The following is a 25,698-nucleotide window of genomic DNA, read 5'->3' on the forward strand; positions in this document are numbered from 1 at the left end:
TGTGATTCAGAAGAAGAATTTATGAAGGAGCTGCTAGAACCACACAAAGTCAAATTGTTCCAAAGTGTCAGTTTGTCTGGAATAATTCATAGAGATGAAAGAAAAACTGATGTGGAAATTCAATGATAGTAAGTGTGTGTGTGATTTGGCCTTCATGGTGGACATTTCAAAGTGCCTCTCAGAGTTAATCCTCAAGCTCCGGCAGCTTCTCAGCTCTCTGCTTTAACATGTGAAATCATTTGAATGAATTTTTAAGCTGTCAAGTGCAGCTGAAAAGAGGAAACACTGCAAGAACTAAAGCCTGCGATGATCTGAATGTGACGGTGAGAGTGGAAACTCCTTCAGGCATTTGGTGAGAGGTTTCAGGACATGAAACGTAAACAAAAGGAGCTGAACATATTTGCTGTGTTTAATGTGGAACCAGCTGATGTGCCTGAACAACCTACAGCATGAAACCACTGAGCTGCAAAGCAACAGCCCGCAACTAAGAGCAGCTCTTTTCAAACTTACTGCTGCTCAGACTCAGTTCTGCTCAAGACTGAAGGACCAAAACCTGGAAAACCAGCTGTGAGTAACATCATCATCATCATCATCATCACCATGATCACTGCCATCTAACATCAGATGTTTCACCACACAGAGGTTAGTGTGATATATGTGTTAAATAATGGATAACAATTAGTGGTTCCAGTGTTAGCATGCTAATATGCTAATGTGGTGAACACAGTAAACGTTATACCTGCTAAATATCACCTTGTTAGCATCGTCATTGAGAACATGCTCATGTTAGCATTTAGCTCTTACACATAGCATCACAGAGCTGCTTGTGTGAACCACCTGCCGTGCTCAGGAGGCTGTAACTGCTCCTGACGAGATACTACCAAGGACAGAAATTATGAGTGTTGTCAGACCTCCGCCGACACAGAGGGAAGGGACACATTTGATGTTTGTTTCATGACACCAACCGGCAAACACCAACAGCAAACAAAACAAAAGAGACAGGTCCAGAGATTTTATTATTTGGTACCCATGAATAGATAGCAGGTGCTTGAGTGTTTGGGAGTGCCAGTAGTTATCTTGCTGATTGAGAAACTAAAAGCACAAAATGCCCTGAATATGTTACATGCATAGTAATGTGCCCATATCATAATAAAGTGTGCTTTTGGATAATGAAATGTCACCAATTTACATGGACAATGCACCCTGTATATAATGTCATTGTGTTTGTGCTGAGAATAACATTTGGTACATTGAGTCGAGTTAAGCGTCTCTCTCTAACGTATAATCAAGAGGTTACTGGTTTATGATAATAATGATGATTATTAATATGACCTGTACAGTGCATTGCAACGACTCTAATAGAAAACAATAAATGATCGCCTCATTCGGCAGAGTGGTTTGGAGCTGTAGCAGTCACTGGCCTCAGGGGGGAGCTGTGAGACTAAAATCTCTTCAGTCCAAGCGCTTTCTGTCTGTAGAAGAAGTTTTAAGCCACAGTGGAGCGCAGAGGCCTTAGTGTTCAGTGTGTGGCACCCATGACAGGTCAAACGCTGTTGACTGTTGTATTTCAGGGCATTGATGTCTGTTCATTGTAGAGCGTTGCTTCAGTCCAGAGCTTTTCCCTGACCTGTGCGCTGTCCTCAGAGAGTCAGCTAACACTCCATTGTGGTCCAATAACATGCACCATTTTCCCCATAGTCATTAAAACACATGACGATTATCAGATGGAGAGTCACGGCATACACTCTGCCAAAAAAAACATGGGCAGATTTCATTGTTTTGTGAAAACAACAGATGAGATATTCATGCAGCAAAAAAAAAACAACAAAACATAAATGATCCCAAATTGGGCTGCAGGCCTTGAAATGAAACTAGTTTTGACATCATGATGTCTTTCCATATGATGTGAACACTGCTTGATACAGTCATGTAACACTCTGTTGCTTGGTCCTGTGGTTCAACCACCACTAGATGGACCCATGGCACTGGAAACATTAAAAACTACACTACAGTGGGAACCCAGAAGGCATGAGGACGTTTTATCACGTGATTGAACACACTAGAGCTGTGACTTAAGTAAAGCCACAAATCACTGTGAATTCACACGGCCATGTGGGCCACTGTTTGTGCTGAAGCTTCACACACACGCTTTTGGAATTGATGAATTTGACTGTGCAGCCTGAACATTTTGGAACTTGAAGCCTGGGAGGTTGTGAAAGCAGTGAACCAATTTGCCAACTGGATTCGATTTGTCTTTGCCACAAGTCTCATCGCAAAGCACTGTTGTGGAAACGAAACATTAATCCTGAACAAAGACATTAAGGTGACCCGTGATGGTGCAGTGTGAATGCTACATTAAGCCCTTATGCCAGATTTTGGAATGTAATGAAGCATGAAAAACTATACCTTCAAAAATCAGTTTTGTAGACGTCATTAAATATAACTTATGGGGAAAAAAAAAACATCTTTTTCTATTCTTCATTACTGCCAAAAACTTTATAACTGACATGTCATGTGCTTTTTAAGGAACAGATATAAACTTCAAGGATATAAAAAGAGGTTTGATATATTTCTAAAAAAAGAAATAAGTGGTCTCACGCTTTATTTATTGCTGGCTGCCTTGTGAGTACAGAGACATATGCAAAATATTGTAGATTTGTGTCGATGTGCCTCTTTGACCTTGTATTGAAGCAAGTATGTCTGAGTCGGGACTGGCCCCAGCTGCTTTAGGACAACTAAACCAATAGTCAATTCATTGCAAACGTTGTAGCAAATGTACATGTATTGTTTTTCATCAAAGAATATTGTTGCAATACCGGAGATGTGCTTTTAATATCCAGTACACCTTTGTATAAAACAAAACAAAATCAATAGAAACTGATCAGCTTAGTCGACAGAGAGCCTAACAACCAGTTTACGACTAAGTGATGAAAAGAGGGCAGCCCTAGTCTGAATGTGCTTATACTGTATGCTGCATGCCATGTGTTGTGTTGGCTGAGGTTCCCTCTGTCAGCATCGTCTTTTCCTCAGTGGTTCTGTTTGGGGCGGTCGCCCCGGCGGGTCCGGTGCTGCACTACCAGTATGGCAGCAGCAGTCCTCGGAGCAGTGTCTGAGAGCCTCCACAGCAGCCCTGTCCAGCCCAGCTCCACTGTCTGTGGCCCTGCCCCGGCCCCTGTGTGGCGGTCACTCCCCCAGCAGGGTCTGGCTGTGCTCCTCCAGCACAGGCTGTGTCAGGATGACTGCATCAGGCCTGTCAGGCGCTTTCCCGTCAATGACTTGCCCTAGAAGGTCAATTAAAACCAAAACCCATTACCGCACTGAGATGCTGACAATGCAAGAACTGAATAAATCACAAAAAACAAAGGTGCTTTTTTAATCTAAAATGCTTGGTTGCAACCATTCATGTGACTAGCATGTGCATCTACATACGCTTCCTATTACAGGTATGAAGAGCCATAATAGAGTGTAATATGGTTATAGTTGCAAAAGCCACTGATAGTGCGCCAGCCAGTGTGGTTTGTGATATGAACAGCCCCAGCTCCAAATGACTTACCACACTGCGGGTGAACTTCTCCAAGGAGGTGCGGCGGCCCTGCTCAGTGTCTGCTGGCTGCTGTTTTGGGAGGGGGAAGCAGGGTGAGTGTTTGGGTCAGGTACGGGTGTTGATGGGGTTCGGAGGTGATGTAGTTAGTGAGGATAAAAGGGGCCAAGCATTGCAAAAATGAGGGCCGAGAGGACAGTGGGGGAGTCGTATTTTATAGGAAATGGAGTGGGGTCAGTGACCGGCCAGCAGAAGGAGTAGTGTCCAAACGGGAAAGGGCAGAAAGGCTAGCATGAACAGAGGCAGCAGTGATTTGCTGGAAAGCTCCATATTACACAGTAACAGCTAAATGACTGATTGTTTAGCTGTGCACATCTTAAAAATGACACTTATAGTCTACAAGAGGGAGAAAAAAATAACACAAAACTAACAAAATCATCACTGCTACAACCTTGGGACACATTAGGCTGCATCTGTCATCTGTCTTACAGAGTTTCTCTTCTTTTCTGGCACATCTATGTTGGTAATTTCTATTCACAGCATGTTGTTCCTCTTTGTGGTTGGCATATGATGTCATGTGTTTTGAGACTCTTTCCTTGACATTTTACATAATTTAGCAGTTTCCTTGCACCTGTGTCTTGGGCACAGTTGTTTTGCCTTTTTGGGGCTCTGTGAGTTGTCTCATAACAGTGTTGAAGTGGAGACTGACAGACCTGGTTACGAGCTGCCAAATGACATTAAAACACCCACCCTTGCAGCATGTGCGTGTGATCAGATTACCTTCAAGTCCTAAACTCTGAGATGTTTGAATTACTGTGCTTTCTTCATGTACATCACAAAAATACCACAGCAATATTACAAGTAAAAGTCATGCATTTAAAATTTGGAAAGTATTAGCATCAACCAAAAGTCAAAGTACTCATTATGTAGAATGGCCCATTTCAGAATAGTATATATTGTACTCTAGTATATTATAGTGGATTATATTATATTTTTGGATATTAGTTATTGATGCATTAATGTGTAAGCATCACTAATGTTACAGCTGGTACAGTTAGAGCTAAGTGTGACTACATTGTGCATTTAGTTACATTCCATCACTGTCAATAACTCCTTTGCAGTATGTAATATTGACACTCAGGGCTACTATACTATTTTCTTGGCCTTGACAGTTTGGTAACAGAAGAATGCTTAAAATGTAAATAAATTAACTTAATTAAATAGAAAACACGCCCCAGCCACTGGATATGTTTAAATTGCCATAAAAAAAATAAGCAAGACCTACCACCTGGCACTTGTCGTTGCGCTTTCACCATTAAAATATCCCCTTTTACTGAATTACTGAATGCATAAAATAGATACCGACCTTGAATGTCTCTCAAATCATAAAAAAGAATCTAACCAATATGACAAGTGCAGTAAGAGTGATTAAAAAAGAAGAGGTGACATCGGGGTCAGTGAGTGCAGCTCACCTTCTTCCTGGCTAACAGGAGGTCTTGGTAGATGTTGGATCGCAAAAAGCGTGCATAGCTGTCACTTTTCATTAGCTTGAATATGTGCTCCTGCAATAGAAAGAAAGGCTGATGAGTGAGTGCTGGCCAAAGGGAACCAAAAGGAGGAATGAAGAGAAGTGGAGAGAAATAAAGGATGTCTGGTCATGGTGATGCGACGCATGCATGTGCGATTCAGAGGGGGTGATGCAAACCGAGCGCGCTGACGTGAACAGCAGAGTCCTGTGAGACAGAGCTGAGTAATGTCCTGCCAGTGAGAGGCGTTCCACGTCACACACCAACCCACTTTCAACCAGAGGAAACCATGATGAACAACCTATTCATGGCATTATTTGTCTCATTAGGCCCTGGCATAAACACACTCCATCATTCTTCTTCTTCTTCTTCTCTTTTTCCTGTCACGTGTGTAACATGAGTGGGATAGAAGGGTTCAGGGTTTTGGTGTGTGTGTGGGTTGTAAACAGGAATGTAATGGGTTAAGCCATCTGAACTCAGTGAAAGGACCTTTTTACTGAAAAAACAGAGCTTAAATACCATAGGGAGTATTGTTAAATTATATAATTAAGTATTTTCTGGACCACTAAATCACTTTCTGTGTAGCACTAGAGAAGGTTGGTTGTATCTGCGCGTACAGGCGCAGGTGTGTTGCCGCTGTATGTATCTGGTGTTTATTCAGACTTGTGTGAAGGTGTGTTCATGCGTGCGTGAACATGTACAGCCATGTGAATTCATCCAAGAGGAAGAAACGACACGGGCCACCTGAGCGTCCTCGTAGCTGTATCGTCCGGGGTCCTTGAGGTTCTGGCTGGTGCGCTCGTAGCTGTGAGAGTCCAGGTTGATGGAGCTCGGCGCTCCCTCGGCCAGAAACTCCTGCCAGATCTCCTGCGCCCTGGAGGCCACTTCCTGGAGTGGCCGCCGCTTCAGATCCTGCACTGCTAACCAGAACCTACAGCAGCATCATATTTAATCAGTGACAACTTCCTAGAATATAAAATGCAATGTGCAAAAAAAAAAAAAGGCAGTTAAGTTGCAGCCATTTTGCATTATTTAGTATTATAATATATGCTGACAATGCCATTATTACTTATGATATGTTACTGGATTATTGGTGCTGCGTGATGCAAACATGCATGATGGTAGAGTTCAAAGCGGAGCTAATTTATGTATAACACAAGATGATCAAAGGTTTATATGTTAAATCTTAAACAGCAAAGTAACCATAGCTGTTGCATAACTGTGAAGTAGAAGTATGTTATTTCACAGTGAAATGTAGTGAAGCAGAAGTATAAAGGAGCATAAAATAGAAATACTCAAGTGTCTGAAAATTGTACTAGACTAAATGTTTGGGTGACCCATTTCACATACAAGCAATTGTGTGATTCATTGTTATTATAAAAAGTATTGATTCTTTCAGAAAGGGACATGAGGGAAAATGACAGTCTCACCGCAGGTTCTCTGAACTGAACTCTGACTCTAGAAACTTCAGGAACTGGTCTCGTCCTGCTGGATCTTTCAGCGCCTCCTCCAAAGAGAAGCCCCACTTCTTCACACGCTGCTGGCTGGGGTCACGACTGCTCAGAAACAGATTAGAGAAGAATAGAATAAAATAGGATGGAATAGAAAAGGGTCCACAGAGAGCAGAGGCCGGGACATCAGAGCACAGTAAACCTTTGCCGGCGGTGGTTCTCATTTGAGATGAGATCCGAACAGACAGGCCCCTCCTAATTCAGGACAACAAAAGTTCATCAGCAACGAGACCTTCATGCTCAACCCAACCTCAGCGTCTGTTTATAGCATTATCAGCCTCTGGTGAACTCTCAGCCTGCATCCCCACATGGTCCCTCCAGCCTCACCTTGCCTCTAAGTCCCAGAAGGAAGTGTCATCACTGATCCAGGGGTTGGAGGGCTCTACGGACGATACAAAGGGGTCATATTCCATGAATTGCTCGGTGTAGCTCATCAGACTGTCGGCCACTTTGGAAACCTTCATGCAGTGTCTGTCCAGCTGGGTGTTCAAGAAGGTAATCTGATGGAGAGGGAGAGAGAGTAATGAGGAAGCTAAATAAGGTAACAGCTCATCAGTCTGCGTCCCCGACTGTCGTTATGATGGATGGGTGAGGCAGAGCGGCGGTAATGACCTATGGAGAAGACTGTCACACCGTGAGTTACCTCCTTCTGAACGTCCTCTTTGGTGGGCTTCCTGGTTGGCTGGGAGCTGATGTGGCTGGGACTCGGCTGGCTCTGGCCATCATCCGGTACCCCGTAGACCGACTGGAGGAGGCACAAGGAGAGATGTGTGAAACCTCATTGTGTTTGGATGCCACTGGGTTTTGATGAACCTTGACAGACCAGTATTGCAGTTTGATAAATGTCAGGTAATAGTTGTGGGACCACTGAAGGGTCACAGCCTCAGTATTGTGTCTGGGAAGTTGGGGTTTTAACAACTTGAAGAGAATTTTCACAGAAATTAAACAGGTATTTTAGACTAAATGTCTTTGGATCTATTGATCTATTGATCTGGATTTGGTTGTTTTTTTACTCACTTATATTTGGAAATTTGTGCAAATTAATATTCATATATGTTTTGTAAAATATTTATTTGCTATATATATAATAAATACTTTTAAATAAAAATATACTATATACAGACATTGGCGTTTTTATACTTTTTAGAAATATATTTATATCATATTGAAATATATTAATTAACTAAGCAAAACTACAGATTTTTTGTCATCTTGTAATAAGAACTAGTACACACTACACTACAGTACAACTTAATTTCAGATATTTTTGAGAAGTTACATATTTGAGAAAAATATTTTCTGACTAACTAAAAAATATACAATTATCTTTTTTGTAATTTTGTGATAAAAAATGTCAGTGAAAAGTTATTTAAAATATTTAACAAAAAATGCATATTTTTTTATACAAATGTTTTAATTAAACTAAATAAAAAAGCATATACAGATTCTTTAATTTTAAATTTCATCTTAATTAAAAGTTTTATAAAAATGACAGATTTTAGAAAAATGTTTTCTTGAGTTTCAAGTGTTTTATAGAAATGATATTGATTGATTGTGATTTGGGAAATTTTTGTAAGAAGAAACAAACATTTCCTCAAAATGTAAAAGGGATTTAGCATTTCTGCCCTCCAGAATTACATCCTGGCACTGTGGACAAGGCTTTGAAGCAATGAGGGAGGGACGGGGTTTGGATTTATGACCTCAGTATTTCTAAAATCCCGGTCACAGCCCTGTGTGGGAAGGACGTGGGATGATAGGTCTAAAAACCAGTGTTGAGATAAAAATATTAAGGCTCTGGAAGCTAAACTGTCATGTATCACACCAGCGATGTCTCCTCTGCTCACCTTTTTTACCCTGTGTGGGTTCCTCTCTCTTCGGCACTTGCGGATGTCCATCTCTGTGGTGTTGACACAGCCTGGCTGTGGGAGGCGGCAGGAGACAGAGAGTGTTTCTGGGTCAGATAACAATGTTTCTCCAGCATGTATAGTCTGCCCTTGCCCCCCCCCCCCCCCCCCCCCAATGCAAAGTAACCAAATCTGATTAACAATCCTCATTTCTTCCTTTCTTTTTTGTCCATTTCCATTTTTATTCCATCAGCACCTTCTTTCCGCTCCTTTTCTTTTTCCATGACTTTGGTCCTAACTCACCACTGGCCGATGGACGTCCCAGAATGCCCTCTCCTGGCTGTCCAGGATCTTCCTCTCTGCCTTGTCCTTCTTCCTGTCGATCCTTCGAACATAAGAAACAGGCCACTCATATAGAGAGCACACACCTCTGAAATACCAGGTCAAACCCAATAAATCAGGCCCCGCAATTAATTCACACACTCTCACAAACACACAGCCACACAAATGGTAATACAGGCCTGAAGAGTGTGGGTCCTAACCTGTCTGCTCGCCAAGCCATGCCTGGGTTTGCCGCTGGTGGGGCCGAGCTCTTACATAACTGACATTTACTGATCGGCCCTTGGTAAGGTATTATTTACTCCCCAGATGAAGGAAGACTTATTGCTTTCCATGTCACCCCCACTTATACAAAACAGCAACACAACAACACAATGACAGAAGATTTTAATAGACAAGAGAGGAAGGTTGATTCCTCACTGAGTGTCGAGATATTAGCGCTGTACTTACACAAGCAAGCCACCAGATGGAAGTCTTACAAAGAGAGGGAAGTTGGTGAGAGTTGTGTGTGTTTCATAGGGGAATACTTGCTGTATTTAATGCACGAAACCCTCCAGTCAAAGCAGGGCATGAAAACAGAGCATTGCTAACGAGCAGAGCGCTGGCCCAAGTGACACTGCACACTGAAGCGTTTTGTCTACCTTGGGGAAATAACACTCAAATCATGCATGTAGCCAAATGTATAAACCTGATTTCAACGACATCTCTGTATCCCCACAGCTCTCCTGCTCTAAGTGTGTCACACTAGACTGACAGTGATTTCAAGAGGTGGCATGTTCTGACTCACATGTACACGCTGTCATGCACTCACTTGACTTGGGCCTCAGCTTGCATGAAGATAAATTCCCACTTCCTGGCAAAAGCCCTCTGCAGCCGGGCGAGGTTCTCCTGGGGGAACCAATCAGGCGCAGCGTCAGGGGAGAAGGTCATTTGAATTCAAGGCCTTTAGATGATTACATTATCCATTCACTGTGATGGCGTGCCATAACTTTGGATTACCGTTGCTGAGACGAGACGACCTCTCACCAACATGTCCCTGAACAAGTTTCTGAATTGCTGTGGACTTTGATGCATCTACGCCATTATTGAACAAATCAGTGCATTAACTGTAACCGATCACTGTATTCAAAAAGGAAGTCGCTCATAATTTTGGGAAATGTCACTTTCTTGGCGAGAGTTAAGTGAGAGGATTCACACCGCTCTCATGACGCCACTGCAGACAGCTGGTTAGCTTAGCTTAGCATAAAGCTGTTCTGACTCTTACAGGTTATTTACTGACAATTTGTTGACCAGGAACATTAACCTCATGAAGTCTTGACACTTTTACATTAAACAAACACTGTTGGACAAGACAGGCTATCAGATTCCCTGTTTTCCACTCTTCATGCTAAGATAAGCTGGCTGCAGGCCGTGGCTTCATGTTTACTGTACAAACATGAGAGAGGTATCAATCTTCTCAGGTAACTTTCTGCCAAAAAGGTAAACAAATACAAATGCATCCTGAATTGTCTTCCTTGTAAGCATTGGCCATTTGCCAGTTTGCCAATTTGGACTCTTGAATGTATGAAATAATTGGGCTCACAGTTCCAAATATTCATCAGTTGCATTTTTAGAAATCATCTCTGGTGTGAGACCAGCAGGGGATGATTACCAACAATGGTCACAACCACACACTCATGAGTACATTGAGTGCAACTCAGCATCACGTGATGAGTTTTGCTCTGCTAAAACAAAATAAACAGCTTTACAAGCTCTTAAAAGCTCCATAATCTACACATAGCAACGGTGCATGCTGAACAGTACGTCTGTAATGGCACCATCATTACGAGCATCTGTCAAAGATATAGTACATCATCTCATTACAAAGAGAAAAATAATTCTGTGCACCAGCTAGCAGGGATGATAACAGTGAGAGAAATGAGGCCTGGAGGCATAAAGTGACCTGAATAGGAGAGAAGGGAAGTCTACTGGACAATAGTTGCAGAGTAATTTAGAATATTAAAGTGCAGTGCATTGCTGTTGTATAATAGCAAGAGATCAGCACTGCAGTAATGCCCCTCTTGAGACTGTATTGATCTGCTGATGCCAAGTAGACCTACTGTATCAGATACATTTGTATGCATTTTATGGCCAGTAAATGAGTGCATTGTATTCTGCCAAATGGTGCTTCTGAAAAGGAAAAATGACCTCTGACACATTTGCATAAAAGTCTGTAACTTGATAATGGCTTTTTGCTGGGAAGAATGGATTTTGGCATTTCAGGGCCCCAGAGGACACTGTTTCAGCTCTTTCGATTTTCAGCAAAGTGAAAGAAAACAGGAAATTCAGAGTGTCATCACATTATGGTCCATGCACAATGACTGCATTGAACTGAGAGCTTCCCAGCGATCGCTAAAATCAAAATGACAGTGTACTTACAGCCTCATAGTCAGCTAACTCAAGCCTGGCCTTATTCTGCATGGTGCGCTTGCACAGGTAAATGGCTGGAGGGGAAAAGAGAGACAGAGAGAGTGAGACATGAAGAGGGCAATAGAGTCAGTCACATGGGTTGTCTGGTTTTGTAACCAGAAAATAAAAAAGGAATATCTCTAATGGATCATGCTCTTTTTTTTTCTGACTAAGGTCTCAGCTGTGTGAACCAGCACTAATGAATGGAGCAGCAGGCGATGTGTTGTCCTCTGAAATAACAAGCCTGGAGTAAATGCCATGCAGAGAGCCGGAGACATGCTCATATCAGCGACTGTCCCTTTATTTTGTTAGGCTAATCTTGTCCCACAGGATTGTCTGTAGTGGGGTTCCTCGAGGGCAGATACATGACAGGGAACGGCCCTGTGGATCAATAGTCAGTGAGTGTCAACAACAGATCTACAGTATGAGTTGTGCTTCAGCTCTGGAGGAAGAGAGACAGCCGAGGGCGTTAGCGAGATCTTACTGGTTTGGAGAAGGAGGCAAACATTGAGCGACAGCGTGTGACTCACCATAGTCTGTGTTCTCCGGCTCCCAACAGTTTGAAGGCCAGAAATATGGAGACTGATCAGAAGGGGATGAAACAGAAACAGACTTTGTTTATTTACTCGTGTAATCAGCATTACATTCTTTTTCCAGATAAACAATAATAGTCTCCAGCATGAAGGCTGGAATCTCATTTCTCCCACCACTCAAGCTCCCACTGCGCTTCCACAAAAAGTCAAAAGATGACTCTGTTTTATGATCCTTGACATCCGTGTGCTGCACATAACTATCTGAGGAGCAGTGGTAACTATATTCTCTCGATCCATATTTTATTGTCTATTGCAAATGATATTAACCATTCAAAGTTCATTCCCAAGTCCATTAATAATGGATCACTCACATCTATCATGCATTCTTAATAAGAGGGGCAGAATTAGAAGTTGGTGGTACTCAACCACATATTTCATCTCCACTATTACTCAGAATGGTGATTAGCCTGAGAACAAAAGGCTGACGCTGATGAACGCGCTTGTTTGAGTGAAATGAACAAAAAGGTTAACATCCTCTCATTTTAACCATCAAGTTGAGTCTATAAGACGTCACCACTGCATGCTAACATCTGCAAACAGAAGACGTTAAATCTGGGTCTTCTACCAGAATAGTATCTATTTATAGACCAGCAAACAAACATTTCCCTGTCACTAATCCTTACAGCACAGCTATGGAGTCTGGCCAACACATTTCAAATGCACCGTGGACTCTTTCTAGATGTTCTGATGACGTGGGCCTGTTGCATCACGACAACATCAGAGGGAGTATTTTTAGCCCCCGCTGAATGAGCAAGTGTGACACATGCTGCCCTCCCTACGCAGGCACAATAATGGCTTTTAATCTTGAGCAATAGAGGTGAAAATAAATGCATTCAGAGGTAGATTGAGGGGGAGGAGCAGGGGCATGCTGGTGGCAGCGAAAAGTGCAGAGCCAGCGTGCAGCCAGCTCAGTGCGTCCCAAAGGAGCGCCTGCCTGGCTGGCTGGGCTAAGATGCTAATGGCCCAGTCACAGTAATGAGTCATCGTGGAGCCCGTAGCCATCAGAAGGACCTGTCAAAGTTCATGCTGGATCAGATGGAGCGAAGAAAAAAACACCCCTCTGACAAGCTGCGCGGCTGGCCTGTGGGCCCTGTTCTGCGGCCCACCTCCTGCTCTGACGCAGCGTCCAGCAGGGATATACACTATCGACCTTGGTGGGATGAGTAATAGGCTTAGTAAGGATTGCTCCCATTAGCATCACGCAATAAACATATCCCTCTGATAAACTACCATCATCTTATTGTTCTATATTCAAAGGTGACACAACACATATCAGCGACTCTGCTGTGGTTTAGATTTCCGTACCTGGAAGCGATAAAGGGTTCCATCATCCTTAAGTGTCAGGACATGGTCAGAGATGGGGAAGATGTAGCCATGGGCAGCGACCAGACTCCCAAGGTGGATGGCTTCAGCTGTTGACATGAGAGAAGGCACACAGACGGGAGGAAGGCATGATTTGAAATTGCCTTCCTCTTCAATTGAGCTCTATTGTGCTAACATGTAATGACAGATTGCTCAGCAGGCATACCTGGATCCTCAATGGAGAGGTTTTTCATCAGCCACTGCACAATGTCCGCCCCTGGTATTCAGAGAAGGACATCGGTTAGAAGTGGCATTACAGTTCCACATCTGCAATAGTTTCAACAAAAGCTGCAATCCCCAAACACAAATGAGCTCCCAGGAAGTCTTTGTGAGTCGTCTCTGTTCAAAGCTGTGGGTCAGAGCTGTCAAAGCTGAGTGAGCGTCTAAATATAACATGATGGTAACAGGTTTGCAGTCATCTCTCTCTGTCTGCTCCTGGACAGCACAATATTTGGCCTGGTTTATGTGCTTGGCAGACACTGCTGAGAGAGATCTTGAAGCCATCGGCCTGGGGGAGCCACGTGAAGGAGTGACCCTGAATGCAACCTCTGGGAGAGCGGGAACGACCCCCTCGTCCAACGCTGGTGACTCATTTCATACACAAACACATGAAGGAGTACAGTGCATGCGCACAGAGGGCTACAGACAGGACAGAGGAGGAGAACAGTGGCTTCTCCGCGGTGTGACAAGGGCAGTGTCACTCCACAGGCAGTTTCCTCAGTGACTGAGGTCATATTGGCAAAGACATCATCTGCCTCCAACTGTAGTAGCAGTCATTTAAATGAGCCCAAAAGGTCAAATTTGCTTTCCTGATTCTGACGCATACGCCTGCCATTAGTCCACTCGGGTGGCTGGGTGAGACAACAAAACACACACACAAACACACAGTTATCACAACACCCAGTAAGACAAGCCCTTATTAAAGAAGAAACACACAGGCATATGTATGCAGTATATATAGAGAGAGTAAATGAGCAATCACACTGTGTACAGTAACCAGGCATGCATTCACAAACACTAACCTGAGACCACACTGGGGATCTTGGACAGGAAGCTTTTGACAGTCCGGATGGCAACGCCTCCTGCTTTCTCATCTTGTATTCGTGTAACAATGTCTTCAATCTGTGGGGAGGCCGGAGGGAGAGTGTGTTAAAGGTTCAATTATCTAACAACACACAATGTTTTTCACCATTTTTTTCCTTAAAACTCATCAGAAGAGAATCCAATTTAAGGACATTTTGACTAATTTTCAGTAATTACAGGAGCTATTTAAAGTTAAACATTAGATTCAGGATTGAGCTAACGCTGCAACGGCTGATATTTTGGCCACCTGGGGCCAGAAGAAGCTGTAAACTTTGTAAAGGTACCATGGTAGCAAACAGTTGCCTCTTTACTCATCCAGCAGATACAGAGAAACAGTAGCATTCATTTTCACCACCTGATGAATGTAAGTGAAATTTTTAGTTCTGTTTTTGGTCTTTACCAACTCCTGAAGGAAATATCTGGCTCTTAAGCAGCTTAATGCTCCTCAGTGTTCACCAGCTCATAGCTAGCTTCGTCCTCCTGCTGCTTGATGCTGGTCAGACACTGTACAGTGGGTTCATCAGGGCTTTTTTACTGCCATGTCTGGACTGGACACAAGGTTGATGGGTGGTGAGAGTGTATCAACACAGAGAAATTATGGCTCATTACAAAAAAAAAAAAAAAAGCCCTTTCACATCACACTGAGTCATCTGATCCATTGTTAACATAAAGATACTGGTCAGTGCAGCTTTAAATAGAAAAACGAGACGCAAGAGAAAATTCTATTCATTGCTTTTTTGCTTATTTATCTCATCTGCATCTTTTTTTTCCACTGGGGTGAAATTCTACATGTAGCAGCTTTAAGTGTTTGGAAATAAATGTAATACTCAGTGGACACCAGTGTAGTGATGCTGGAAATTGACCAGAGGCCAGTCCAAATCAGGGCTGAAGCTCAAACAGTTGTATTTAAACATATGTGGTTTTGATAGTGATAGAGAGTGACGCCCTGTGGTATGCACTCTATGAAGCTTGAATGGGCCTGTGTCAAAGCTTCAACACAGCGAATTGCTTTCTGAAAGACATACATTTTGTATGGTAATGTAGCTTCACGTTGAGCTGATTTATTTAGCGGTAAGACAGGCTTTGGTCAGAAGCTTTGACGAATTGAAAAGGCTGTCGCAGCTATTCCCCACGGGAAGAGATAAACATCACACCTCCAACACAGCCAGAGCCCCAAACACATCACACATCAGCAGCCTAAAATTAGGCCCAGGGCGGCACAGCTCGCCACTCAGTACACTCACGACACAGGGGAGAGCACATGCAGCAAACAAGTGAACATCCAGTCACTCAAGAACATGGACACGCACGTCCGAAACACACAAACATACAGAAACTCTGAATTCATTTTTATAAATGGGAGCTTGGTCAAGCCCTTGAGCAGGTTGTTTATGTGCATAAGAAGTCAGGTCAGGTCAGGTCCTGTATTGATGTGAGCAGTCTGTGCTCTGTTGCCTGATGGAGTCTCACTTGAAATCAATCAACATCAAAAAGATCCTGATTTTGCACACTTAGCTGAATTATCAGCGGCCGACCATACGCAATACAGTAGCTGCTGAGGTCGTTGTGCTGTCTATTAAATTCTTTAGAGCTCCCTGAGCATTTGTCTGGTAAGTAAGCACACTCAGAGGCTCACATACACACACACTCCCACATGCATATGCAGAATAAGCACACACACGCTGCAACATAATGAAAAAGCTGATTAGGTGAATTTTGAAGCTTCAGCTCGTGGCTTTTCTGTTTCCTCTCATCTAAAGTAGGCTACGGCACGTTCCCTCCTCATCCCGCCACATTCACAGCTAACTTTAAGTCACGATCGCAGGCACGGTGCGTCACGCTCTGCTCTATCTTAGGCCATTCCAGCACACTTCTGGACCCTCTCTTCTCTCTTTCCTCCTTCCTCCACTGTTTATTCATCATTTAATACCATGAGAGAACTCCAAACACTATGGAGGCTAGACAGGCTCCAAAACATTGAATCAAAGTATGAACTGTATATGACACTGTACCTGTTTATGTGTATGTTTTCTGTTGTTAGCGATGCTAGCCTGTAGGAATGGCATTGCCGGTCTGTGAGTCAGGCCAGCACTTTGGTCTAGACTGAAATATCTCAGCAGATATTGGATTGGATTGGATTGGACTGGATTGTCATAAACTCTTTCGATCCCTTAACCTTACATATAGCACCACCATCAGGTCAAAATTTGAATCTGTGTAATCGGGTTTGGGTTAATGACATCAGCTTCAGCTGTCGGTTGTGTTTCGTGTTAATTAGCAAATATTAGCATGGAACATGGAAAACATTATATATGCTAAACATAAACATGTTAGCATTGTCATTGTGAGCATGTTACCATGCCGACATTTGCATTTAGCTCGAAGAATTGCTGAGCCTAAGTACTGAGAGCTCCTCGCATGGCTGCAGATCTTATACTTAGCAACATACATGTACTTTTACATGCAAATATAAGCATTCACATTTACACAATTCTCAAGTTTAAATGGGCAAATTGGTAATTTTGGCCATAAAATGTGTTTCAGGTACAGGTGAAACACACCTGTAAAATATGCTTTAAAATAAACTTTAAAGTAATAGTCAACCAAAAGTCTGCAATGTGTTTTGGAAAAGAGGACAGTAGGATAAACAGAGAACAACAAGCGGAGGGTTCAGTGTGCTACAGCATATTTACTCAACCGCCATTACAATCAAAGGTAATCACCCTCCCTCGCAAAGCATTAAATGGATGATTCACAAACGGGCCCATAAATCTACAACAAAACACCAAGATGTATATGGATTTAATAACGCACATAATACAGAGCAGAGAGGAGGGAGAGAGCACCGCCTGGCAAGACAATTACCAACCTCTCACCATAAGCTTGAGAGAGTGTCTTGACATGAATTATTGAACATCCACTATGGAGAATTACTGCCTCAACTCTTGTTGATAAATCTCTCACAGCGAGTGGGGGGAGGGGGGGTGCTGCATCTGCCCTTCGTGTTGTGAAGAGAACCTTGGTATTTTAGGCCATCTTACATGTGAGCATAAACAGTTTTACATGAATACAATCAGGGACCACAACAGATTACCACTGAGACATCGCCATCTTTCCTTTGAAGACAAACCTTCCGCCCAAAACAGAGGGGAAAAAGCTTTGAAATGAGCGCTGTTCGATCCAACTCTGAAGAACTCCGCAAATCCCTGGAGACACAACAACATGGGAAGGATTAAGTCCTTTTGTTCTCATATAATAATGGACCCTGGACTGGGTACAGCAGTATAGAAAGAAGAACTCATTATCTCCCCATAGGATGACAGCAGACAAGAAGTGCTTGGCACAGCTACAGAAAGTGCACATCATATCTGCTGGATGTACAAGCTAATGGTGTTTGCAGCTTGGTGTGGAGGGTCTTTGAGAGCTGAAAATTGCTGCTAGCATGCGATAACAGCACTTTGCCCCTCACCACCGAGCTCTATAAATGATTATCAGGAGAACACTTGTGTATCTTGCCACTGTATGTTTGCATTCGCTGCACTCATGTGTGCAGACTTGAGCCGATGCATGGCTGTGTGTGTTTGTGTGTAGGTGTGTTTGTGTTGTCATTTGTCCACCTTATCTTTTATGTCTCTGAGGGCGGCACTAGCACCGTGTGGCACATGTAGGAGGGTAAAGGTGTAGGGAGAATGTGAGGGAGCAGCTGGGGGTGAAGTATAACAATAGAAACAGCTAAAGTCACCAGTTAATAAAGAGCATTTAGTCCACATTAATGTGCGCTCTAATGTATAAAACAAGATGTCACGACTTCCTGTGACATGGTTTTGTAATTTGGATTTAATGAAGTGAAATAAATGAGAGCATGAGCGACATAAATAACCATCACGTAAATGCGACATGTTGAACTCTGGTAGGCAGACTGTTAAGTATGGAAACATTCACTTCTCCTACTAATTGAAACACCGTGCCCTTTTTCCAGAAATGGCCAGAGATGAAGCTATTAAAAACTGGCCCAGTCTTCAGAAATGAGACAGCTGCTGCTAAAAGATGTATCAGGCGGTAATAGCGCCATTAATGATTCAGCAGTCATCAGCGGGCTCAGGCACACTTGTCACTGTTGAAAGACATTCGGGTCTGTGAGGAGAAACGATGGATGTCCAGGTGACGGGCAAAAAGATAAATTTCTGGCCTGCAGATAATTATGACGTGTCCACTGGAGCTGGATGAAGATGAACTAGTGACGAGGCTTTGAAAAGTTTTTTGCCAAGTCATTTTCTCAAGGAGCCCTTTTCTGGTGTGTGAATACCTGTCCTGTTATGAGCATCCCAGGGTTCATTTGTGGTTTAAATGCACTCATATGCCATATATTAGCTTGTCATGCCAGCAGAAAAACCTGTGTTTAGTATATTCACCGTTTTGTTTGTTTGTCAGCAGGATTATGGAAAAATTACTGGACGGATTCTCTTGAAACTTGGTGAGGGATAGAGCATTTGGCCCTGGTGGAAAAAATATCATACATCTCAAAATCCAACTGATGGTCGTGGTGGTCAACTGATGTGGGTTTTTCAATGGCTGACGCAGATATTTAGACAGCAGGGTGGTAGATGACCGATATAAAATGTCAATATCGTGTTGGATTTTCATCACATCTGATAAAAATAATACTAACAAATGAGACGCAATTTGCTGAACTTAAATGAACATTTAATTAACACTAACATTGTTCACTTATTTAAAAACTTACTGGTTGCACTTGCAGATCTGTGTATCATGAGCCTGGTGAGGCCTGCGTGAGGTCTGTGCTCTACCAGCTCCCTTCTAGTTTCTAATGGTTTCAGTGTAAAGAACCTACTGAATAATGGAAGAACATAACAACAAAAACACAACCATATTTAACATGTATTAGGATTCATTAGATTGTATCACATTATGCACAATGATTTTAGAAATGAGAGCAGCTGGCTGGATTTTACTGCTTAACAAAGCAGCAGCATGACATAAGTTCCTAATATGACAAAAGAAAGCCTGTGATCCCTTCTTCTTCTGTTTATTTTAATCTGGAGAGGAAAAAATAGTGCAGATTATTAAGAGTTCATTTTAAATACCTCCCAAATACCATCGTGAGGTTTAAAATATTTCCCACTTATTAAAATAATCAATACTGTTTACGAGGACTCTCCACAGTTCCTGCACTGTAATCCTCTTCAGTCTGATAAAATATGAATAAATCTTAACTCAGCAACCTTCAACAATAAAAGGGAATAAAGTAGTAAGTGATTATTCATCATCTGACCTCAGCACAGTTGAATGACTTTTTTAAAAGGTCGTTGAGGTTTGGAGCCTGGTCAGGGCAGTTGGAAATTGACAAGGTTTTTGAACTACAAAGGAGACAAAAATACTTTGTGTATATCAGACATGATGGAGGCCATTGTTATTGCAGTCCTGAACCAGGAGTGCATGCGTCACGCAGAATCCTTCATGTCTCTAAACTGCAGTTTCAGCTTCAAAGTCTGTGTTGTTCCATAAAGTAAAAACACTTAAAATGACCACGTCGGCTTTCTCATAAGCCAGTAGTTCATTCAGAGAGGCTTGTGGAAAAGTCTCCCTCTCCTCAAGCTGCTGATAGTAAGTCTGGCCGGATGCAGCGCTTGATGCTCCAAATCTGGAATTTTATGCATTAATGTGTTTTTGGTTTGGAGAAGCAACAAGTCAATCGTTGTCTCAATAATCTTGGGCCCAGATGAACTGTTTTGCTTTGCCCTCCATCAAATGAACTGTGTTATAGACTGTTAATTCCCCCCTTGCCTCAAAGCAGTATGGCACTGGACACTCTCTGTCAGTACATTGTTTGCATCGCTGACTGCTGCAGGGTGTTGGAACATTGTCTGGCTTTAAATTTTAACTCTGCTCCTTCACAGTGAGCGACTGTGGCTGCACTGAGCCCCCGCTGGCTCATAGAACAGTAGCTTTCCCCATGCGTGTGTTGTCAGAAGTGCTGTCTTTTGCAGTGCTTATGTTTCCAGACACTTGTGGGCTAGTAGGACACCACTAGCAACTCTTGGCAGTTGGCCTGTAGTCCTCCTTTCTGTTTCCTGTGTACTGTTGCCTGTTGTTTATTCTAAGTTCTGATATTTTAACATTTTGTGCTGTATTTTGTTGTGTATATTACACACATTCTATCCTAGCCTATAACTTGTTGGATGATGTATTATGAACTAACTTCTCCAAAGTACACAACCTGTCACACACTACTTTTTTGAGTGCCATTTTGACCTCCGCGCCATACTGGGTGCATAATTAAGTGAGTTCCAGCTGGTGTGTGGTGCCCTGGGGAATGAGGTGAGAATAAAGCCTGCTGGAGAGAGAAGACCCCCCCCCACCGACGCCACCACCACCACCACTACCTCCTCCTCCCAACCCCGCCTTCTCTCCCCTGTCTCCCCCTTCCACTGCCACCACCGTCCAACTCTCTTAGCATGCCAAGTCATGATGAGGGAGCTGTGAGAGCTCCTCTGCTGGATCTGACACACCGGGGAGAGACACTGACAGCCGCACAAGGAGCAACACAGCAGACTGGAAAAGCCCAGCCAACCAAGTGCGATGGTCGGGAACTTATACTGCTTTGGAGACGTGTGAATGAATCACATTTGCACACACTAGATCACACTCTGACACATATCCACGCACTGTCATGTGTGCAGTACGTGCCCAAAATCATAAACAGTTACTTGAAAACTCTTGGCGATCCTCATCATGACCAAAAAAAAAAAAACAAAAAAAAAAACCCCGCTATGTCAAATATTGCACGTCAGCAAGGCATCAACTATATCCTAATGGTTCGGAAAGAGACATATTCAGATGTTCAGTGATCCATTTCGTTTCCAAATTGCTATCTCCACAGGAATGCCCTGCAGGGAAAGGCTTTTCTTTGCTGCAATAAACAAATGTTTTCCCATCAGGTCCTGCAGCTGAAAAAAAAATACCTTTTACACTCCAGTGAAGCCATTTTCCTTTTCGCCAATACCCTTCATACGTAATCCCTGTCATCATTAGTGGCAATGGATTGTGAATGCACTAAAGTTAATTGTCTGAACATGGAGAAAAATGAATCACTCACATCTGGGCTGTCTGGATTACATAATTTCGAGAAAATCCCACTGAAGGTTAAATGTACGTTGGCGCACATCTCTGGATTGTTCTGCTAAATGGCTTCTTCAGGTTTGCTCAAACAACCTGTGTTCCCAGTTACGCAGGTGTGAAGATGTGACAGTAATTATTAACACCACCAGATAGCACCGCTTAAATTTGGGAACCTCCCTGTGAGCGCAAAGGATATCAGGGTTTAAAACAGAGACTTGGAAGGGGGAAGCCGTCTTTTGGGTGGGGGATTTGATAGTGACAGCTGAAGGGCGACAGGGAGAGGTTGACCTGCAGTAAAGGGCGTGGGCTGGACTCAAACTCGACTGTGCTGTACAAGGTGCGCTACCTGGTTTTACCATGAGGTGGACATGTGATATTTCTGAGTATTATGGGCAGTTGTTGAAGGTAAATATGTCGTAAAATGTTACTGTTAGCACAACATATCAAGTGATATGGAAACCTACAGATGACATGTTGCACACTGATGCGTCTGTATTTGCTGGATGTTGACAGATACGCAGACAGAGAGCTTAGTCTTGGGAGGAACCCATTGTAATTGGTGTAGTGTTGTAGGGTTGGATGATATGTAAAAAACTTCTCACCAGCCACCATCAGCCCAACATCCAGCAATTGCTGACATATTCCCCCAACCCCCTTCGTGTGGTTACGAGTCAAGTTGGTTATGTGGGGTTTGGAAGGCTTTATTAACTGCTACCGAATTGATTAACTAAATCATTTTAACTACAGGATCATGGATACGCATTATTTAAATGTAAAAAAGCTTAATTCACTGTGTTAGATGTGGAAATATTCTGGCTCTACTCGCTGTGTCTCCCACTGCCTCTCTCTCCTGGCCTCTCTGTGCTACTGGGTTAGCTTGCTGAACAAGAGTCTATGGCTGAGCAGCGGCTCTCACTTGTTCTATGGACACAGACCATTAAACTAGCGAAGACTCAGCCAATCACCAATAGCTGATATATTCGTTCAATTGGCCAACACCGGTGGTGTCCTGCCACCACTCTGTGCACCAGGACAGATGCACAAGTTACAAGACCTATGAATGACTATGTTTCAATTACGCAAGGCTGCACATTTAAACAATCCATTGTAGCATTGAAGACCTTTCAGCATCTATTCCTGTGAACCAGCAGCTCAAATCAAGGCACAATCTTCAGGCACATTCTTCCCTCAGTTCAGGTGTTGCCCTGTAGATTCATTCGTAATTTAATCACATACCAGCCATTAACAGTCTCTTTAGCTCAAGTGGCCACACCACAATAAACACCCTGTTCTGACAAAGAGGCCCAGAGGTACAGGACTCTAAGAAGAGTCTAATTAGCTGCTGCTTGATTGCCCACCCAAGCTGGATGCTCCTCAGGGAAACATGCTCAGATCCAGAAGTGTCCGACTGTGCAGCCGCTCCTCACTTTGACTCATATGCTGGGACAGAGAGTGTTGATGAGGACGTTTGTCACTTGTTTGGGCCAGTTGAGGATCCCGTATGGTAACTGACGTGAGTGCGATGTGGAGATTTTGGAGACAGAAGGGGTGTGTGTGTGTCAGCTCAGATTCTCTGTCTCCATGGCAACGTGGCGGCAAGAGGAGCTAAGCAATTAAAAGTTTGTCAAGTTGGGCTCCAGCATGGGCAGGAAGCCAGCTTGACTAAATTACAATTACAGATTGAGCTCTTTGGATGGGTGGGATAATCTTGTCAGTGCTTTCTGACTGCGTGTGTGTGTGTGTTTTTTTTTTGTTTTTTTTTTTAAAGAGGAATAATAAGAGCCTCCAAATCAAAAGGAGACGCTTTAAATCAAAGCCTTTGAGTCGGAAAAATTCTTGTGTGTTAAGTGCAGATGGAAACGCTGCTAGACGAAGACAGGCTACACTCGGGAGAGTACAAGCCTACCCACAAACCACAGTGACTCATCAGGTCACCTTTCTGTTGATGAGACTCAAGGAGGACAGAAAAAGATCATCTCCCCTCTCGTAAATGTCTGTTGTTAGATACTTCACGGGTTGCTAAGGGCTTGAGTGCAGGGAAAACATGAGTCTGCTGCCCCTCTGAATAGATAGTCCACTCTAAAACAAAGTGCCCCTGTGCAGATACAGGGGCTACTTTTGAAAGAGTCACTGTCTGAAATGAAGGGCATCAGCAGCCACACGCTCACCTGTCTGCTTTTACAGGCTGGTCTCACTCTGCTGCCAGTTTTATCATAACCACGCTGGTTGTATTATATATAAAAAATGAACCGCAGCTACAGCAAGCAACAAAAGGTCATTTGCTCTGGAGGGAGAGAATCACATTACCTGCAGTTCACTCCTCTGCAAGATTTACCTTAGAGATCATTTACTAACAGCAATTTACATGCAGGGAGGATACTTTCACTGCAAACACCTCTCACACCACCTGCATTTTGAGTGCCTGTGGGACTCTGTAAAGGTTCAGCTTCCAATAAAGTTCGGTGTCCTTACAGCCTGTAGTCTGTGATTAGGGCAGAAAAGCAAAGGAAGACTATTTGCATGTGGTGTAATGAAAAAACAACAGAGGGGGAGAGGTGGGATGCGACAGCTCGGTGTGGAGAACGCTGAACAGATTGCGGCAGGCAAAAAGCATCTGCTGCAAACTGCCTGATTGCCAGTTTCAAAGTTCTTTGCAGAGAGGGTTTTCTATCATTTATCAGCCTTTCTCTCAGTCACAGGAGAGTCTCGCCTCTAAGTCACAATGTGTTCACTGTTATGCAAGACAGAGGTAAGCTGCTAGAATGTGAAAGAGGAAATCAACAATGGTGTGACAGTGACGGGTGAGAGGCAGCGGATAACGCTGCGCTATTTTGAGGATGCGGGTGAGGATGCTCACCGTTTAGAGCCCCTGAGGGGGGCCTCAGACTGGGCACAATTCTCTCTGCTGCTGCCAAGTTTGGAGCTCAGTGCCTCATGGAAGCTGTTGCTGTCTGTTTGAAAGAGGTGATAGTGAATTTAAGTTCAGTTTGAATCTTTTCCACTTTCTCGATCGATACGTCTTCATCCCGGCTTCCTATCTGGGGCACTGCACCAGTTAATCATGTAATAATGTCTGCAGGAGATTGGTTTGAGGTGGTAAAACCTCAGGACCATCTGTCTATCTTTGATGTTGGCATCGTCCCCTGACACGCTACTCCTGCCGGTCCCATTGCTTAAGGCCTGGTGGTAATTGGGTTACAGAGAGAGGAGAGGAGGCGGCATCAAGCCCAGGTCTGCCTCGTCCCTCGCTGGGCCCACAAGCCTGTTCTTGATGTCTGACACACAGGAGACAAACTCTCCCATCGCAGCATTTACTCATCTCTGAAGAAGGCCAGCCAGTGCCACAATGACGGATTTGGGCTTCAGAAGTCGACAACATAACTCGTCCCTTTCAATATTCACACCAGATTCTATTTCATTTTGCAATAGTTTGCAATACACGGTCAAAACTAGTCATTCCCCTTGCACTCTAATCAATGCGTCCTTCTACTGAAGCATTTGTGCATATTTGATAAGCTGACCACTGAAGACATGTAGGCACAAGGCGATTATTTGAGATGACAAGATGGGTCCTCTAGTAACAATAAAATACAAGTGGTGGCAAGGTACGGCCTCTCCCACCTGTACTCTGCCCCGCGCATTGCAACACACACAGATGCTTCTTTAGCCTGTCCTTAGTAAATTGTTGAATGGATATGGTGTGATGTGTTCGCATGTCGAGGGATTTTGCAGCCAAACGATGCATCACATCATACCATCTTTGCCAAGTTTTGATTTAAAGGAAAGGTATTTCTTTTTTAAGTTTCATCATTCTATAATGCCATCTGCTCGTGATTCCCTCTCTCTCGGTAGACGGTATGTTTCAATCCTCATGCACATTTTCTACCTCAGCTCAAAATTACACTGTTTCTCAGCTCTGCTCCTCATGCACTCCTATGCTCACATGGAATCACAGAGTAAGAGAGACCCTTGACCTTTCAAGATGCATGGATTTCTTGTCATGGCTGCTGGTATAAGATGAGTTTTATTGCTCCGCTGCTCCATCCCCTCCCCCACTTTCCTAGGTGATACAACAGCCACTCACACACTGCTGTTACTGCAGACTTGACATCCCTATTATCTGTGTTGGTTCTCCGCCATGAGTATGAGAGCGCTGACAGACTTTTTGGGGCAAGGAGTGACTTTGACTAAGTGGAAAGGGCTGTTATGAAAGGGAGAGGAGGCATAGTGGAGCACAGGGGGAAATGCACTTCTGGACCCTCACAGATCTTTAGAACCTCACACAAGCAGAACCCGCTGTCAGACAGCGAG

At 43.4% G+C, this 25,698-nt stretch overlaps 1 protein-coding gene across 4 annotated transcripts in view; it reads right to left on the reverse strand.

Annotated features, from left to right (window-relative positions):
* Positions 1 to 994: 994 nt before the first annotated feature.
* The window catches only part of LOC143331398 (regulator of G-protein signaling 6-like), a 40,434-nt gene continuing 15,730 nt past the window's right edge, over positions 995 to 25,698 (reverse strand). For 2 of the 4 annotated variants that reach the window (XM_076748226.1, XM_076748227.1), the window contains 15 exons: positions 14,187 to 14,286; positions 13,331 to 13,381; positions 13,108 to 13,214; positions 11,740 to 11,791; positions 11,180 to 11,244; positions 9,573 to 9,649; positions 8,726 to 8,807; positions 8,423 to 8,497; positions 7,222 to 7,323; positions 6,906 to 7,078; positions 6,498 to 6,623; positions 5,812 to 5,998; positions 5,014 to 5,103; positions 3,554 to 3,613; positions 995 to 3,281 (listed from right to left, as the gene is read on the reverse strand). In XM_076748226.1, the coding sequence (XP_076604341.1) occupies positions 3,231 to 3,281; positions 3,554 to 3,613; positions 5,014 to 5,103; positions 5,812 to 5,998; positions 6,498 to 6,623; positions 6,906 to 7,078; positions 7,222 to 7,323; positions 8,423 to 8,497; positions 8,726 to 8,807; positions 9,573 to 9,649; positions 11,180 to 11,244; positions 11,740 to 11,791; positions 13,108 to 13,214; positions 13,331 to 13,381; positions 14,187 to 14,286 (1,398 nt within the window). In that variant the 3' untranslated portion in view covers positions 995 to 3,230. The remainder of the gene's footprint in view (positions 3,282 to 3,553; positions 3,614 to 5,013; positions 5,104 to 5,811; positions 5,999 to 6,497; positions 6,624 to 6,905; positions 7,079 to 7,221; positions 7,324 to 8,422; positions 8,498 to 8,725; positions 8,808 to 9,572; positions 9,650 to 11,179; positions 11,245 to 11,739; positions 11,792 to 13,107; positions 13,215 to 13,330; positions 13,382 to 14,186; positions 14,287 to 25,698) is intronic. The other 2 variants (XM_076748228.1, XM_076748229.1) reach the window with 2 other exon arrangements.

This window comes from Chaetodon auriga, chromosome 14 (genome assembly GCF_051107435.1).
Source record: "Chaetodon auriga isolate fChaAug3 chromosome 14, fChaAug3.hap1, whole genome shotgun sequence".
Taxonomy (NCBI): Eukaryota; Metazoa; Chordata; class Actinopteri; order Chaetodontiformes; family Chaetodontidae; genus Chaetodon; species Chaetodon auriga.